The sequence below is a fragment of the Sardina pilchardus genome, chromosome 12 (genome assembly GCF_963854185.1).
Source record: "Sardina pilchardus chromosome 12, fSarPil1.1, whole genome shotgun sequence".
Lineage (NCBI taxonomy): Eukaryota > Metazoa > Chordata > Actinopteri > Clupeiformes > Clupeidae > Sardina > Sardina pilchardus.
In genome coordinates, this window is record NC_085005.1 from 15,942,599 (window position 1) to 15,960,811 (window position 18,213).

The 18,213-nt window shown below is 44.3% G+C and overlaps 1 protein-coding gene across 1 annotated transcript in view; it reads left to right on the forward strand.

Moving 5' to 3' along the window:
• Nucleotides 1-17,746, forward strand: part of ryr3 (ryanodine receptor 3) — a 98,310-nt gene extending 80,564 nt beyond the window's left edge. Inside the window, exons 70-102 of the mRNA XM_062551622.1 lie at nucleotides 89-148; nucleotides 441-575; nucleotides 1,674-1,786; nucleotides 3,268-3,364; nucleotides 4,822-4,934; nucleotides 6,053-6,104; nucleotides 6,406-6,462; nucleotides 6,985-7,084; nucleotides 7,403-7,482; nucleotides 7,762-7,838; nucleotides 8,436-8,509; nucleotides 9,828-9,845; nucleotides 10,446-10,526; nucleotides 10,749-10,837; nucleotides 10,926-11,054; nucleotides 11,335-11,439; nucleotides 11,651-11,732; nucleotides 11,823-13,096; nucleotides 13,209-13,246; nucleotides 13,367-13,535; nucleotides 13,733-13,819; nucleotides 13,998-14,186; nucleotides 14,411-14,541; nucleotides 14,679-14,721; nucleotides 14,834-14,961; nucleotides 15,068-15,128; nucleotides 15,333-15,479; nucleotides 15,610-15,744; nucleotides 16,105-16,261; nucleotides 16,497-16,561; nucleotides 16,660-16,760; nucleotides 17,051-17,102; nucleotides 17,469-17,746. Of these exons, the coding sequence (XP_062407606.1) occupies nucleotides 89-148; nucleotides 441-575; nucleotides 1,674-1,786; nucleotides 3,268-3,364; nucleotides 4,822-4,934; nucleotides 6,053-6,104; nucleotides 6,406-6,462; nucleotides 6,985-7,084; nucleotides 7,403-7,482; nucleotides 7,762-7,838; nucleotides 8,436-8,509; nucleotides 9,828-9,845; nucleotides 10,446-10,526; nucleotides 10,749-10,837; nucleotides 10,926-11,054; nucleotides 11,335-11,439; nucleotides 11,651-11,732; nucleotides 11,823-13,096; nucleotides 13,209-13,246; nucleotides 13,367-13,535; nucleotides 13,733-13,819; nucleotides 13,998-14,186; nucleotides 14,411-14,541; nucleotides 14,679-14,721; nucleotides 14,834-14,961; nucleotides 15,068-15,128; nucleotides 15,333-15,479; nucleotides 15,610-15,744; nucleotides 16,105-16,261; nucleotides 16,497-16,561; nucleotides 16,660-16,760; nucleotides 17,051-17,102; nucleotides 17,469-17,564 (4,335 nt within the window). The 3' untranslated portion in view covers nucleotides 17,565-17,746. The remainder of the gene's footprint in view (nucleotides 1-88; nucleotides 149-440; nucleotides 576-1,673; nucleotides 1,787-3,267; nucleotides 3,365-4,821; nucleotides 4,935-6,052; nucleotides 6,105-6,405; nucleotides 6,463-6,984; nucleotides 7,085-7,402; nucleotides 7,483-7,761; nucleotides 7,839-8,435; nucleotides 8,510-9,827; nucleotides 9,846-10,445; nucleotides 10,527-10,748; nucleotides 10,838-10,925; nucleotides 11,055-11,334; nucleotides 11,440-11,650; nucleotides 11,733-11,822; nucleotides 13,097-13,208; nucleotides 13,247-13,366; nucleotides 13,536-13,732; nucleotides 13,820-13,997; nucleotides 14,187-14,410; nucleotides 14,542-14,678; nucleotides 14,722-14,833; nucleotides 14,962-15,067; nucleotides 15,129-15,332; nucleotides 15,480-15,609; nucleotides 15,745-16,104; nucleotides 16,262-16,496; nucleotides 16,562-16,659; nucleotides 16,761-17,050; nucleotides 17,103-17,468) is intronic.
• The last annotated feature ends 467 nt before the right edge of the window (nucleotides 17,747-18,213 follow it).

Genomic DNA, 18,213 nt, shown 5'->3' on the forward strand with positions numbered 1-18,213 from the left:
AAGAGTAGGTTTGGTTGAGCACCACCACCACTCAACACATCGACTCTGACTGATCATAGACTGTATGCTCCTCTCCTTTCATGAACAGAAAGACACAGATGACGAGGTCAAAGACCATCTTCGCCAGAACCTTCACCTTCAAGAGAAGGTAAGATGTATGATAAAACCTAAACTCCTCATATAGTGGAGCACTGAAATATATTGTTATTATTAATAATAATAATAATAATAATAATAATCATAATAATAATAATAATAATAATAATAATAATAATAATGTACTTTAAGTGTAATGGAAGATTACTGTCTTTATTTCAGCTTCAGTAAAAATGAATGAGATAAAATAATACAATAAAACGAATAGCCGTAACAGTGATAGCTTTATGATTTGATATTGTGTGTGTGTGTGTGTGTGTGTGTGTGTGTGTGTGTGTGTGCAGTCGGATGACCCGGCGGTGCAGTGGCAGGTGAACCTGTACAAGGACGTGGTGGTGAAGAGCGAGGGGCCTCCGGACCCCGAGCACATCGTCGTGAGGGTGCAGGGACTCTCCGCCGCCCTCTTCCATCTGGACGCGGTATGGAGAAACACACACACACACGCAGCTATGCTCACATACATATGTAACCTGCGTTGTGTTGAACCACCGTGGTCCAGCCCTGCACTCGCCTGGACTCGAACCTGTGAAACAGCAGCACCACAGATCGAGAGTCGAGCGTGCTAACAATCCAGCTAAAAGCCCAGGCTACTAGCTTGAGGCATCGGGGAGTGAGGTTTACCAACGTTCTACATGCACAGCTTAGCTAGCTGGCATCCGTTACTCATACACAAGGATACTGTACATGCACACGCATGATAGCCGTGGCCACACCTTGGATTGGAGTGGTTTTATCCAACATAATCGTTGCTTGCCCTACATGAGGGCCATCAATTTATGTTTCAACAGCGCTTACATAAATGCATACTGTACCTTCCACCTCAATCCCTAAGGCTGTAATTTCAATGCAGCTAGGGGACTTAATAAATTCTCACAATCGTGTTGCATTAATGCAGTGCATTTCCATGCATTATTTTTTTTCTGAAGTTACAAAAGTAGGTTGATGGCCAGCATAGTGATTGGGAATTGTTGGAATTGGTATGTAGATTTAATGTTGTAGGGTTGTTGTTCTCAAAACTACAGGAACATTCCTCATGTCACATTTTAATATTTTATGAATAAAGGATAACACTCACAGTTCTTTTTCAAAACTTTTTTGATCGCCCCACGAAAGGGCGTCTCGCCCAAAACGTCTGTGGGGCGATTAAAAAAGTTTAAAAAAAAGAACTGTGAGTGTATCCTTTATTCCTAAAATTGAAAAAAGTGCCATCTTTTATTCATAAAGTCTTTATTGACACTCAGGAAGATTTAGCACCCACTTGAGACTATGCTAAAGGTGTTGAGCATGTTAGCAACATCACTACACTACACTACACTTGTGAATCCCAACCGTCACAAATGAAGCTGTGTGTGTGGAAGTGTACGTCCTCCCCTCTGAACGCTCATCTCCGTGTGTGTGTGTGTGTGTGTGTGTGGAAGTGTACGTCTTCCCCTCTGAACGCTCATCTCCGTGTGTGTGTCTGTGTGGAAGTGTACGTCTTCCCCTCTGAATGCTCATCTCCGTGTGTGTGTGTGTAGGTGGAGCTGCCCCTAAGGAATAAGAAGAACTTGACACAGAAGCTGCTGTCCAAACAACGCAAGCGTGCCGTGGTGGCCTGCTTCCGCATGGCCCCCCTTTACAACTTGCCCAGGTATACCCCCTCACCTGGCCACAACATCCCTCAACATCTTCACCAGTGACAACAAACAATTTTAAAGAACCCATGTTAGCACGAAAAAAAGTTCATATGGCCTTTGGTTCCTTATTCAAAAGCAGTGAAGTGAATTACACTGACATTCCCACCCAGAGCTGTCTCCCCTTCCTGTTTTTCATCTGTGTTTTACACTTTTCCCAGTTAAAGGTAGTCAACCCCGCCCCTACCCCCTCTCCCCATAGAGCATCCCATCAGTGAGAGGATAAGGCCCGGGCTACACCGGGTCTGTAAGTACTGTAGTAGGGCTACGTTTGCGTAGCGTAGAAATGATTTTAGAAGACTGGTCTAATTTTTGCGAACGTATGCACCGCTATCATGTCTGGTGTAGCCAGTTCCATTGATATATATACTGTATATATATACTGTATATATAGATATATATACGTATATAGATATTCACTGATATAGCAGCAACTAATTATAGCAGCAGACGCTAAGCGAACGGAACGCTTCAGTTACGTGCCCGGTGTAGCCTCCATGTGAGCTTAATGTATTGTGTCTCTTCCACATGACATTGGTGCCGACCTGCGCTTCTGTTCACCCTCCTAAAAAATGTCTTCCTCTCTATTGTCTCTGCCACGGGGCCACACTCCCTCCCTCCCTCCCTCCCTCCCTTCCCCCCCCTCCCTCCCCCCCCTCCCTCCCCCAGATACAAAAATAATAATTTCTTCCTGAATGGCTATCGGTACGTGTGGCTGGAAAAGTGTTACCAAAACTCCAGCTTTGACCGTCTGTTCTCCTTGCTTACGGTACGGTACTGTGAGACCCTTAAACGAGTTCATGGCTCCAACCTCAGTCCTCCTCCCTCTCATGTTTGCAAGCTAAAGACTGAATGCCAGCACTCCACTGCTACTCTGATTGGTCTGTGGTCGGGCAGCAAATCTACGTTGTGCCAACAACACATTCTCATTTTTATTTTTTATTCCTATCTGAGCTCTCTTTGACACCCTTAGCTCTTAATTTTGTGCACATCTGTGGTGACAGACACCCATTATTTAGTAGTATATCCGAAAAGATTGGGAGATTTTACTGATACTAACCAGTGTTTTGCGTTGACCAGTTAATTCCTGATAGATTGAGTGAATGGTTTTAAAATGGTGTTTCAGCTGTAACAATGACTTATTGTCACTCCACATTTTAACTGTGCTTCTGTGTGTTTTAAACCATCCTTACGACCAGTCAGATGAGGCAGTGGTCTCCATCACCTCCCACCCCTCACCTCCTCCATCCAAACACATGCCACCTCCCCCAGAGAAAGCAGTCCATCACACTCCCCCCCCTCCACTCATCCTTACTTCTCTGCACTTTAGCTGTCCATGCATCCTTTCTTTTCCTGTACCATCTGCCCCCCCCCCTCCATGCCTAAACCAGCTCTTCCCTCCATCCCTCCCTCCCCCTCCCATCCCTCCCTCTCCCAGGCATCGCTGTATTAACCACTTCTTCCTGGCCTATCAGAGGTTCTGGATAGAGGCAGAGGAGTACTTTTTTGAGGAGAAGCTAGTGCAGGACCTGGCCGTAAGTACCCGCACGCTGACGGCCGGCTGGGCGCTGGTCGGCGGCGCCCGCTACGTCGAGCGGCCCGCGGGCGCGACGCTGGCGCCGGTCGAGCGGCCGGCTCTGCCCGCGCTTTCGGCCGCTTTCTGCTCGGGTGCCGTTGCCGCCGCATCCCGGGTGGCTCGCCGCATCCCCAGGCTCGCGCGCCGGGGCCCGCATGAGTGTGTGGTGCGTGGCGTCCCCTCCTCCCAACTCACTGCTAGCAAAGCCGTGTTCCCCTGTGTTCTGGTAAGAGGGGACTAGAACCCCCCCCAACCCCCCCCAACCCCATTGCTAAACTCACCTTGCCTACCACCACCCCCCCAAACCACTCCCCACCACCAGAAGCTCCACCTCAGTGTCGTCAGTGGGTGTAGTCGTCTCTTGTAAGTCAAGTAACAGTTTGTGGAGTTGGTGGCATGTTGGTGTCATCTATCTGAGGCCATAAATCTCGTCTGCTCTTGTGTTGTGCTGTGTTAAGACAAGTGGCTCTAACACTCAGAACTTTACCCTGTCAAAATCTCTAGGACTCAGCCCCTTATGAACTCAGATGGCATTCTGTATTGCTATATCGCTGTGAACTGCAATTGCGTAGACAGTGAGAAACATCATTCAGAAATGTTTGATATCATTTCAGATGACTTTGGATTAGTCATTAAGTGTTTTGTTAAAAAAACGTATTAAGAGAAGATGTAGGGAAGAGAACAGGGCCTAGCGAGGGACACTAACTGTACTTTCCATCTGTGTATGCCTCCTGTCAGTGTGCATGCATGTCCAGCTCTATGAACCCCCTCCAGTGCTGGAAAACTCAGCTTCAGAAAGTAAAAAGTTCAATCATGTATTGGTTCTACCTGTGCGCGTAACACAGGTGATCTCATCAATTAGCTGCTCTATCTGTCTGTAGAGTTGTGCTAATTAGAGTCAGCTGGTTTCAACTCAAGTGAGTGGTTGACACAGATTATGTGGTAGAACTTTTACTTTCCGAAGCTGGACTTTTCCCACCACTGACCCTCTCCCAGAACGCCCACTGCTACCGTCCCTTCCCCATCCATCTAGTGCCTCAATCCCAGATGACGGCGTACCGTACGGCGTTACTCTTGCGCTCATCCCAGCATGTGACATGAAGGCCATTTACCTTGTGTTTGTTGTGAGTGTGCATGTTTTGAGTTGCGTTCTTTTGGCGAAGTCTGCCATTCTCTTTGTGGAGATGGATAGAGTCAGCAAAAAAAAGTGGGGGGAAATCGGGGGAACATCGGGGGGAAATCAGTTGCATATAATCGTGTAGTGTGTTTGAGAAAGATGGCTTCTTCCTGTGCAGATGCTTACTGTGTGTAGTTGGGTGTGCATCTGTGTGCATTTGGTTTGTGTGGGATTTGAAAAAAGAGAGAGTAAAAGAGAGTGAGTCTTGCTGACGGGTGGTGGGGGGGATCCTTGTGCAGAAAACCCCGATAAAGGTGGCGGATGAGGAAGAGGAGGAGGAAGCAGAGGTCAAGCCTGACCCTCTGCACCAGCTCATCCTCCACTTCAGTCACAATGCTCTCACGGAGAGGAGGTGAGGACACACACACACACACACACACACACACACACACACACACACACACACACACACACACACACACGTACACGCACCCAAACACACACTCTCACACACACACACACACACACACATTTATGAAACAAACATACAGTACAACATAAAACAGGCATACAACAGGTACAGTATATGGTAATTTCCTCGTAAAACTTGACGTTTATCAATCTGGCCGTGAGGGGTGGGTACACCCTGTAATCTCAGGTCAAGCCTCAAGCATGGAACTTTTCAATTCAGCACAGGCTTGTGGAGCAGCATAGGACATCTGGCAAGTTGGAGAGTTGTATTCATGGAATGTAGCCAACTGGATCAAAGTTCCTTTCATATCTGTAGCCTAGTTTTTTGTGATGTTGACACATTAATAGCCTAGAGTACATCATATTGACAGAGTTCCTTTTGTTTATGGGTTTACTTTGAAAGGCCCAACAATAAAGTAAGTGTATGGCATGGACATCCATTTTGTTGTCCAGTGCACAAGAGAATATTATTTATTCTCATGCTGTTGTCCTCCAACCTGTATTAGGATTTAGTGTTCCATGGACATACTGTAAATCTGTAATACAAGAGTTATTGACAGACATAAGGCGTTATGGTGTTGCCTGGTATTGTAATAAATTGCATTTGTGATAAATGCATTTGGTTGTACATGGTGCTTTCTGTCTTCAAGATCATATCCATTACATTTTAAGCCCCATGTTTTCACTTTTCTGGCAGTCAAAACTAGTTGGTTCAATTGGAGTTGCAATGTCTGCATAGCTACATAGCTGTATCTCAAGGGCAGAAAATCTCTCTTAACAGAGAATATGTAGGGGCAAGATATTTCATTCACATTTGTGCATGCATCAAACCTATTCATTCTTACACTGGGGTTAGAGTGATGTTATGTGTCATGGATCACACATGAGCTCTGTCATAATAAGATGACTCCTGTACTCAGATCAACTCTGGTTTCTAGGTTCCATTGCTAAATAAGGAGGGCCAGTGTGTGTACAGTACACATCATATGCCTCAATGGGAGGAAATGTTGAGGGAACAATGTTTGTTCATGGTATGTTCATGCATTTTGTCTCTGACAGTCAGCTGGATGAAGATCCGTTGTATATAGCATATGCAGACATGATGGCAAAGGTACTATTCAGCTTTGAATAATCAAACAAATGAAAACTGTCCATCTCAGTTGAAGTGCATGAAAATAAATTGTCAAGACCTAACATAAGCCTAAGCATTTGTTAGCAAAGCCTATATACATAATACTGCAACAACATGCTGTGTTAGCCTCAAAATGTATTGTTGTTGTTATTACTGTATTATTATTATTATTATTATTATTATTATTGATGTGTATGAAAGGTGCTTTACAGATGAAGCTTGTAACATACTGTAACTGGGGCTGGTCAGTATGGATCACCAATGTCTCATTTCTCTGCAGAGCTGTGCAGAAGATGAGGAGGAGGAGGAAGACGAGGAAGGAGCCAAGAGCTTTGAGGTATGAGAAAATGCACCGCTGTCGTCTGTTCTGGTGCAGGCCGAAAGGGTTCAGTTAATCCCAGCCTTTAGAAATGACAAAAGTTGTTTTCAGTACACTGAAGGAAAAAAATGACCACATTAAATCTCAGATCTGATGAATGTACTCCCTTTTGTGTGTTTGTGTGTCTGCGTGCGTGCGTGCGTGCGTGCGTGCATACGCGTGTGTGTGTGTGTGTGTGTGTGTGTGTGTGTGTGTGTGTGTGTCTGCGTGCGTGCGTGCGTGCATACACGCGCGTGTGTGTGTGTGTGTGTGTGTGTGTGTGTGTGTGTGTGTGTGTGTGTGTGTGTGTGTGTGTGTGTGTGCGTGCATACGTGTGTGTGTGTGTGTGTGTGTGTGTGCGTGCGTGCATACGTGTGTGTGTGTGTGTGTGTGTGTGTGTGTGTGTGTGTTTGTGTGTGTGCGTGTGTGCGTGCGTGCGTGCGTGCGTGCGTGCGTGCGTGCGTGCGTGCGTGCGTGCGTGCGTGCGTGTCTGGCTCCCAGGAAAAAGAGATGGAGAAGCAGAAGATATTGTACCAGCAGGCCCGGCTCCATGCCCGTGGGGCAGCTGAGATGGTGCTGCAGATGATCAGTGCCAGTAAAGGTGAGATATCCATCACGTTTCATAAGCCTCACTAAGCTCACATGACTATGTTATTTCCTTAGCTCGCACTTTTAGCCATTATTATCCATTATCTATTATTTTATAACTGCAGTGCTACAGTGTAGAAGACCTTAGAGTAAGCAAGTACTGTATTGTATTACCTATGTATGTACAGTATGTATGTGTGTGTGTGTGTGTGTGTGTGTCTGTCTATCTTTCCCGAGAGACTGTAAGGGTAGAAATTAAGGTTCAAAGGTCAAAAAGTATCAAAGTAGTTCCTGTATGTGGGACTTCATGTTAATGATCCCTTTCCTTTAGGCCGCCTTGGGCCAATGGTGACCGGAACACTCAAACTGGGCATCTCAATTCTGAGTGGTGGTAATGTGATTGTCCAGCAGGTAAAGCATGTACACTACACACACACACACACACACACACACACTCTCTCTCTCTCTCACACACACACACACACACACACACACACACACACACACACACACACACACACACACACACACACACACACACTCTCTCTCTCTCTCTCTCTCTCACACACACACACACACACACACTCCGTTATGCATAAGTCATGAATGCCTTTTTTTCATGAGGACATTTGCAGTAGTTTGTCTGCAGTAGTGTGTATTACCTGTACTACGAATGCAATTTCTGTGCAGAAAATGCTGGACTACCTGAAACTGAAAAGAGATGCTGGCTTTTTCAAAAGTTTAACTGGACTCATGCAAGCTTGCAGGTATTGTAGACTCTGCGTCTGTACAACTGACATTATCATGGGTAGCATTTCCATGTTATTATGTATACGACTCAATTGTTCTTAATCACTTTGGTGCATTTCTCAAATCATCATTAACATCTACACACAGTAATACACAGTAAGTGCATTTCTCAAAAAATTTATAAACTGCACCACACAGTGGTGTGAAAGTGTGTAACTTGATCAAAATGCAAAATACAAAATAGTTCATGTCTCAAAAGCAAATATTTATGTCATTAAATAAGTCATTGGCATCAGAATGACAAGTGCTTTTGAAACAAAGGAAACACGCCCCCCTCACCCCCTTGCTGGAAGTGTACAGTGTACTTGACTATTAAAAGTTCATAATATGCACCTCTGAGCAAGGCAGAGCTGGCTTGAAGTCGGCAGTGGGGGCTCAAAAGACCATGTAACGCTCAAAACAATGAAACATCATTTTTATGATGTGCCCAAGCTACTAGATGATGTGGAGGTTGAACATATACTCTTGAGAAGTTCAATTCTGATCTGAGAAAGTGACTGAGAACAATGTACGGTATGTTATATGTAATTTAAAATGTCTCACCCTCCCCATAGTGTCCTGGATCTGAATGCATTTGAGAGACAGAACAAAGCAGAAAGCCTAGGAATGATGTCTGAAGAAGGATCAAGTGAGTGAACAAAGAGACACTCTTATGTCTCCCCCCCCAGCCCCCCCCCCACCCCCACACTCTTACCCTGACCACCAACCCAAAGTAGGCCAGCCGACAGCGCTGCTTCGCCCATCTCTCTCTCTCTAATCCCATCGCTCTAATCTCCTAAAAACCTCTTCTTCTCTTTGAAGACTGGTGTTTGTAGTTCACTACTGCGCTGTTTTAATGAAGTAGGGTGTGTAGAATGTCCGACCATCATCGAAAATTTGTAGCACTTCACCATTGCACTCAACTCCTCCCATGTGTCAGTCTGAGCATCCTCATGCCATTGAGTGCTGCAACATTAAGCCTTTGAGTGAAGACCTCATTAAATTAGCAAAGAGTGCTATGGAGAGCCCCCTACCCCCACCCCCCCACCCCCTTTTTTCATATTCCAATAGCTTTTCCTTTCTGCTTATGGAACAAACCCCCAGACAGTAATGCACCATTATTTCTCATGATTGAATGTGGCCACTGTAAAAAGAATCGCATTACTCTGATGTAATGCAATTTCATTATGGCGTCTTACTCGTACTGCTCATTCAGCAGCGACTGGTCAATGTGGTGTCAATAACAATTTGTCGTCCAGAATTCCTCCCTATTTGCTGACTCTTGGACGAAACCCAGCCGGTTGGATTTCAATATAGAGCCAATCCAAACTTAAAACAGATTTTAAACTTACAAGAACATCCCTTCAATTTATGGTTTATATGCCATATATCAAAATGTTTTCTAAAATGGTGAGTCTGTATACTCACTTTTGGAGCATCACTGTCAGTAAATGCATTCTGTAGTTGTGCTTTGTGTAGTATCAGTAGTAGTAGGGAATACATATGGGTTTTGCTGGGGCAGAAATTATAGCACGTTCAGCACTGTTCTAGTTGTTATCTGATTCAGATAAAGTTTCAGTAGTCAGGAACTAATTACAGAGGTTCTCTGATAATGCATAAAAACGGCAAGGACTTTTATAACCCTTAACGCCAACTATCTTCTAGGATCAATAGAAAAGCTCTGTTGTTTATTTGTCTTCATTATGTGGTCCTGTTATCAATTTGTCTGTCTGTCATTGTAATGTTCCGTCTACTTTTCTTTGTGTAAGGCAAATTTAGTCTACTAAAAATGTTTTACAACATTAGTTGTTTTCCTGTCACGTGTCTGTACATACTTACCAATTTGTTTGTTTTATTTGTTTTGTTATATATATACTTACAAAAAGATTCCATTGTCCTCTTCTCTGCTTACGTCTGCTTTTCTCGTTTGTCTTCCTCCTCCTCTCATTCATTCTCATGGATGACAGTCAACTCGAGTGAGAAGGGTAAATACAGTTACGGATCCTGCTCTCTATAACGCTCTCCTACACTGTGCCGTCACCTGTACTGGGCATGTTCCCACCTTTCCACACCTTTACCCACCTTTACCCACCTTTACCCCCCAACCCCCACACCCCCTCCTCCCCCCAACCACCAACCCTCCACATGCCCCCTACAGCTATGATGAGTCACTCTCATAAACCCCACTGGTCCAAAAGCAGTTTTGCATGCTGAGATGACATGACATCTCAATAGGCTTAGATACAGACAGACTGACAAAAACCTCATTCACGCACTACAGTTGTTGTGTTGTGTTGGTGTGTGCTGGGGGTTGTGACATCCTCATCATAACATTACTAACATGGTGTCTCTTTATCGCTTTCCCCAGTGCCATCAGCATTATTGTATTCTTATTATCATACTGTGTTTTCTGTGATTAGCAGTCATATCGTATGATATAGATTATGAGATCGGACAGGCGACAAGTGAAAGAGACATGTCTGCATCTCTGCTCTGAAATCAAAGCTTCCTGAGATTGATAATATGCCATGGAGGTGTGCTACCCTTAATCTAACAATGTTTATTCAACCCCATAACCCCCGAAGCTTCTAAAGTGCTGCAGAATGACGACTTCACCAAGGATCTGTTTAGGTTTCTGCAGCTTCTCTGTGAGGGCCACAACGCCGGTAAGGATTCCCTTGTTTTTAATTCACATTCATTTAAATACCCCCCTCCCACCCATACCCTTAGATATATATCTCACATTGGGCTATGGACTCTTAAATTTGTATTAGCTTTTTTAAGAAGATAGAAGATATCTGCATAGCTTTGTATAAGATAATAGTCATGACTTTTAATATAGCATATCTTAGCTTATACGACCTCTCACGATCTGATTGTAATCGTAGATTTCCAGAATTTCCTCCGTACCCAGACTGGTAACACCACCACAGTCAACATCATCATCAGCACTGTGGACTACCTGCTCCGTCTGCAGGTAACACGCACCTTCTGTCGTCTTACTCTGTCTGCCATGAACTATGTGGCCACGACTCTGACTCTTAGTCTCCTGTCACTCCTGTTAGGAGTCCATCAGCGATTTCTACTGGTACTACTCTGGAAAAGATGTTATGGATGAAGCTGGCCAGTACAACTTCTCCAAAGCCCTTGCTGTAGCGAAGCAGGTGTTCAACTCACTTACTGAGTACATTCAGGTAATAACTTTTTTTCATTAATCCTGCCAATCATATAATGTATTTTTCTCTCAGAAAAAAAAATATATTAGAAATATAATATATTATATAGTATAGTAAGCCATGAGACATAAAAGGATATGGAAAGTAATTTGTGCTTGGATGATATGGTTGCAATACATCAATCCTCTTTATTATGCAGAGTTGAATGGTCTGCTTTTATGTTGGCTCTTTTATGCTGACTGGTGTTGGAGGCGGTGGGTGGGTGTGAGTGCTTATTGGAGTTTCCTGCCTTCCCCAGGGCCCCTGCATCGGCAACCAGCAGAGCTTGGCGCACAGCAGGCTGTGGGATGCCGTGGTGGGATTCCTGCATGTGTTTGCCAACATGCAGATGAAGCTTTCACAGGTACCATCTCTTTGATATTTCCCCCCCCCCGCTCTCTGATGTATGGTCATCTGAGCATTTAACCTGGCTTGTCCTTCTCTATTTATCATTAGGATACGTCTAGTTTGGTGGTACATACTGTAGCAATCACATTTACAGGACATAGCCATTTATTCTTAAAAATCTGTTAAGATGGGTTAGCATTTCTGAATGTCTTCAACGTTGTCCTCAGGACTCGAGTCAAATTGAGCTGTTGAAGGAATTGATGGATCTACAGAAAGATATGGTGGTTATGATGCTGTCTCTCCTTGAGGGTAGGAATTTGAATCACAGCATTCTGACAGTAATCTGTTCTGATTCTGTAGATGAAATAAATTAATTCCAAATGTGCTTTTCATTTGTAGGTAACATAGTGAATGGAACTATTGGAAAACAGATGGTAGATACACTGGTGGAATCTTCTAGCAACGTAGAGATGATACTCAAGTTCTTTGACATGTTCCTCAAACTAAAAGACCTTACGACCTCCGACAACTTCAAGGAGTACGATCCTGACAGCAAAGGGATCATATCCAAGAAGGAGTTTCAGAAGGCTATGGAGAACCAAAAGCAATACATGCAATCAGAGATCGACTTCCTCCTCTGTTGTGCAGAGGCCGACGAGAACGACATGTTTAACTACGAGGAGTTCGTTGACCGCTTTCACGAGCCCGCCAAAGACATCGGTTTTAACGTCGTCGTCCTGCTCACGAACCTGTCCGAGCACATGCCTCATGACAACCGCCTGGCCACCTTCCTCGACCTCGCTGACAGCGTCGTGAATTACTTCGAGCCATACCTCGGTCGCATCGAGATCATGGGTAGTGCCAAGAGGATCGAGAGGGTCTACTTTGAGATCAGCGAGTCGAGTCGCACACAGTGGGAAAAGCCGCAGGTCAAGGAGTCCAAGCGACAGTTCATCTTCGACGTGGTCAACGAGGGCGGCGAGAGCGAGAAGATGGAGATGTTTGTCAACTTCTGCGAGGACACCATCTTTGAGATGCAGCTGGCCTCACAGATCTCCGAGCCGGAAGTTGTCGAGCGGCACGAGGAAGAGGAGGAAGAGGAGGACGAGCCGGAAGAGGAAGAGGAGGGCGTGGAGTCCCAGTCGGCCTTCTCGGCGGCTTGCGGCTCTGTTAAGCGGAAGATCTCCAACTTCCGTCAGATGTTGACCCTACGCAGCATGGGCAAGCAGTTCAAGGCGATGAGGAAGCTCACCATCCGCGAGATGATCGCCGGTTTCTTCGGCTTCTTCTGGATGCTCTTCACCGGCTTCTTCAAGGGAATCTACAACGTCATCTTTGGCTTCTTCCACATCATCTGGACGTCCATCTTTGGCGGGGGCCTGGTCGAGGGCGCCAAAAACATCAAGGTGACCGACATCCTGGGCAACATGCCCGACCCGACTCAGTTTGGAATCCACGGCGACGTTCTAGAGGCGGAGAAGGCGGACATCGGCGAAATGGTGGCGGCGGCGGACATGGCGCAGATGGCGAGCGGCGAGCCGGTGGAGGTGGACGTGATGATGGAGCTGATGGGCGGGGCGGCCAAACGGGACGCCAAGCACGAACTGGGTCTGGGCGACGTCTGCGAGATCAAGCCTGCCGAGTCCGCCGCGCCAGAGAAGAAGAAGAGCAAGGTCAGCGATAAACGTCCAGAGTAGCTGTGGCGCAAGTGTTGTTTGTGTGGTGACAATCAAGTCCAGTGAACTTTAATCTGATTACGGATCTCGTTTGTTTTATTTTACGCAGAAAGCTGAAGTGAAGGAATCCGAGCCAGAGAAAGCAGAGTGAGTTTAGACAATTGCTAAGTGTTAAGCCTTAGTTGCTATGGAGCCCAGTAGCTTATATTATTATTACTATCCGTTTCCATAAAGTGTCCTACAGTTGCGATGCATGCTTTTCTACAGCACAGAGAATCAGGAGAAAGAGGAGAAGGCCAAAGAGGAGGTGCCTGCGGAGCCGGCGGCGAAGGACAAACCCGCCCGTAAGCCCAGACGTGGTGCCGATCAGGAGGAGAGCCCTGCCTTCATGGCCAGCTTCGTCGCAGGCCTGGAGGTCTACAAGACCAAGATGCTGGTGAGCCTGAGGGTCTTTTGCTGGGTTCTTTTCCTGTTGTTCTTCTCCTTCATTATGATAATGCTACTGCTTAATAAAACATAATACTGGTTATTTAGTTGTTAATAATTCATTGTTTTGTTTTGTACGATAGCAGTTGTACAATAACAGTTCAAGTGTAATATCATCAGTAATAATTTTTTTTTTTTTTTTTCCAGAACTATCTGGCTCGCAACTTCTACAACCTTCGTATGCTGGCTCTGTTTGTGGCCTTTGCCATCAACTTCATCCTCCTGTTCTACAAGGTAAATAACCCACTTCTGGAAATTACATACATTTGCTGATGTTGCTGATAACATCAGAAGCAAAAGACAGCGAAGACTGAAGAATTGGGAATTAACCTCAGGTCGGAATCTAACCTGGTTCCTATGGGTACACAGATTCCAATTCCAATCTCCCTTGTTTATCTTGGCATCTTCTCAGGTGACTGCTGATGAGGTGGATGAGGACGAGGACTCCTGGGAAAACGGTGACGATGAAGAGGACGATGAGGGGCTGGAGTACTTTGTGCTTCAGGAGAGTACCGGCTACATGGCACCCACGTTGACCTTCCTAGCGCTCTCACACACTCTCATCTCCTTGCTGTGTGTCTTGGGATATTACTATCTGAAGGTGAGAGGAGAGTGGTTGTAAACCAACACTACGACACTCCAGTATTGCACGACAGAATTGGCAGCCTCATTAAAGATGGCTTGCCATAGTTGGGTATACCATTGTAAATTCACAAGTTGATTCATTTAGGTGCTTTTGACATTGTTCAGGGCCCTCCGATAATATTAGCCTACACGGTTTAACTTTGTGACATGATTCACGGTGGTGCTGTTGACTTTGTGCAGGTCCCTCTGGTGGTGTTCAAGAGGGAGAAGGAGATTGCGAGGAGTCTGGAGTTTGAAGGCATCTATATCACCGAGCAGCCATCTGACGATGACATCAAAGGACAGTGGGATCGATTGGTTATCAACACACCGTAAGACAGCAAGCTAAATTTACAAAGGAGTTCATGTCAAGTTCACTTTGCTGTCTTGAAACACTCAGGATCATCCAGTGTCTTTTTAAACTACAGTCGGGGTCCAGTTGTTTATTCTCTGTTTCCATTGCTTTTAGATCTTTTCCGAGCAATTACTGGGACAAATTTATCAAGAGAAAGGTAAAACAGACTCTAGTTGAATTTATGGTGGTACTAGATTAATGAATATTATATGCCTGTTATCTCATCTTAACTGTTTTTCCTCTTGTGACTTATATAATGCCTACTATAGGTCATCAATAAATATGGTGATTTGTACGGAGCTGAGCGCATTGCTGAACTCCTTGGCTTGGACAAGAGTGCTCTGGACTTTGACCCCACGATAGAGACAGTGGCACCTGAGGCCTCCCTAGTTTCTTGGTGAGCACACAACTCATTTGCCAGTTATTGAAAAGGTGTGTGAATGGTGTGTGTGTTAAAATGAACAACGTGCTTAATGCTATGATCTTACACTTTACCCTGGCAGGTTGAGTTCCATTGACACCAAGTATCATACTTGGAAAATGGGCGTGGTTCTGACTGACAATGTGAGTTTTTTACGTATTATTAAAAATTATTTTGGAGGATTACTGTGTCAACATAGTCACTTCACGGTACTTTTATGGTTGCTAAATTCCGAAGCTATGTTTAAGATGAATAAGTTCCGAGACTACTTTTGAGATGACTAAATTCACAGAGAGCTCAAGTTGATTCAGTCCCTGATTGACCAATCTTGATTTGTGTTGTTATAGTCCTTCCTGTATCTGGTGTGGTACACCACCATGTCCTCCCTGGGTCACTACAACAACTTCTTCTTCGCCGCCCACTTGCTGGACATCGCCATGTGCTTCAAGCCTCTGAGGACCATCCTGTCATCCGTAACACACAATGGCAAACAGGCAAGTATATGGCCACAAGGGGGCACTGTTAACTCAGCAGTTGAGGCATACCAAACCTTCCATCCTCTCTCCCCTGTAAATGGACTGTTGATACTGATGAAAGCCCCATTGATGTTGTGTGTCCACACAGCTGGTGCTGACCGTTGGGCTGTTGGCCGTGGTGGTGTACCTCTACACAGTCGTGGCCTTCAACTTCTTCCGCAAGTTCTACAACAAGAGTGAAGATGAGGATGAGCCTGACATGAAGTGTGACGATATGATGACTGTGAGTACATTAAATCCCCACGATTTAAATGATCTCGAAGCTTTGTGATTCAGTTATATAGTACTTGTTCTTAAACAAATTCTTGCTTTCCTTGTGTTTCTGTGTTCACTATTATATCACACTATGCCTTAAGTTAATGAAGGCCTATCCATTAAACGCATCAATTAAAATCACGTTGATGCCTTTTGTTAGGTTCACAGTATCTGTACACTAACAAATATGGAGATCAAGACCATAAACCAGCAGAGCATGAAGGCAATAAAGCATTACAGTATGCTAACTAAAACTAACACAGTTGACTAATAGCAAAGTTAAATGCGGTAGTCCATTATTGTATTTATTTTGTACTTCTGTTCCCAGTGCTACTTGTTCCACATGTACGTGGGTGTCAGGGCTGGCGGCGGCATCGGTGATGAGATTGAAGACCCAGCCGGGGATCCATCTGAACTTTACCGTATCCTCTTCGACATCACCTTCTTCTTCTTCGTCATCGTCATCCTGCTGGCCATTATTCAGGGTATGGTGATGATGATGAGCCATGACGGCGTGACCCACCACGATGGGAGCAAAATGTAGTAGAAAGTTACTAAATAGCAGTAAACTGGCCCAGATACCGAACACTCGTAATTCTGTTTCATGAATCAATTTAAATGTGTCAATGAATAGTTTTCAAAACCTCCACCCCATATACAGTATGTATATATTTTTAATATATATGAATATTTCAAATTGTACATCTGCATCGTTCATAGGTTTGATTATTGACGCTTTTGGAGAGCTGAGAGGCCAGCAGGACCAAGTGAAGGAGGATATGGAGGTCAGTGGCTCGATGCAATTTCTCGCGCAAGCACCTCGTAATTTTCCTAATGGGACAAACGTCCTCATTATAACCTGTAACACTGTGTCCTTCTCCAGACTAAATGTTTCATCTGTGGAATTGGTAATGACTACTTCGACACTACACCCCATGGCTTCGAGACCCACACCTTACAAGAGCACAACCTTGCCAACTACCTGTGAGAATCACCTTCCTATACACATCTTAAGATAATGCTTACCGTAGTTTCCCAATTATTAGCCGCGGCTTATACATTGATTTTGCAAAAAAAAAATCAGCTATGAGCTTAAGATACGGGGGCGGTTAATATGGTATTATTATGGTTGTTTATTTTTACTTGCATAAAATACTGTCCTGGAGTTTATACACAATGTGGCTAATGTACAGGAAACTACTGTACCCAAAGCAGTGCTATTGCACCGTCAAAACTACTGTACTTATATTCTGTGTCTTTCCCCCCCCATTCAGGTTCTTCCTGATGTATCTGATTAACAAGGATGAAACTGAGCACACGGGTCAGGTACGAGTCGCCCTTTTGTTATCTATATATTATCTAACTTTTTACTCATAGGGTATAATTATTTACATTACATGTACAGTCATTCCACATCTGACATATTACATTTAATAATTCTCTATTCTGTCTTTTAACCTATGTTAAGGTGTGGTCTTGGAATTTATTTTTGTCATCTATCATTTCATTTCATCATCATTTATTTTGTCAGACTCTAGGTCCATAAAATCAATCAAAATGCTCTTTATCTTTCTTCCTAAATGTCTAGTTATCTAACAAAATGTCTAGTCTGTCGCAGAGCTGCAATCAACATTTGAGTGCAGGTACTGTAATTGTGTCTGTATTCACCATCTGTATGTTTTCCTCCCACAGGAATCATTTGTGTGGAAGATGTACCAAGAGAGATGCTGGGACTTCTTCCCAGCCGGAGACTGTTTCCGCAAGCAATATGAGGACCAGCTAGGCTAAAAAAGGACTGAGTCGAGTCCCTAGCCACAATCTGACTGAGACTGCAAACTCTGAATCCCAAACAAACAAGAACCTCAAAACTAGATTTTACCTCCATGCTGTTGAGTCCAAGAAAGTAATCACTCAAGAAAACAAAACAAAACAAAAAACACCACCATTGCTTTTCACCTTCACTGACTCAATGAAGACTAAAAACTACATGACAGACTTTCCGGAGAGGATGCCTTTGCTATGAAGAAGGGAAATAGAAGAAGAGAGAGAAAAAAAGAGACAAACCATGCCAAAACTCCAAACTACCAAAAGACTTACGTTGTCTTCATGGAACTGATAAAAAGTTGCCTTCCCATCTGCTAAGCCCAAACCTGTTGCACAATTTGTCTTGAAATGTAAAATTGACGTCTTAGGTGCGGGTTAAAGTGTGCTGAGTGAATGTTTGACAAAAAAAAAATAATAATATGCACAAGAAGTACCGCTAAGGGATTTTACAGAGTGCTTCAATGAGAGAAACGATACACTTCAGTAAAGAAAAATATGACCGTTAAAAGAAAATGTGTAATACCTTTGAAAAGAGGTCTGTGTGCTGCGTCAAATACACAGTCCCTCATGGGGACACGACTTGAGCCCATTTTAATGTATTATCAAGTGTCAA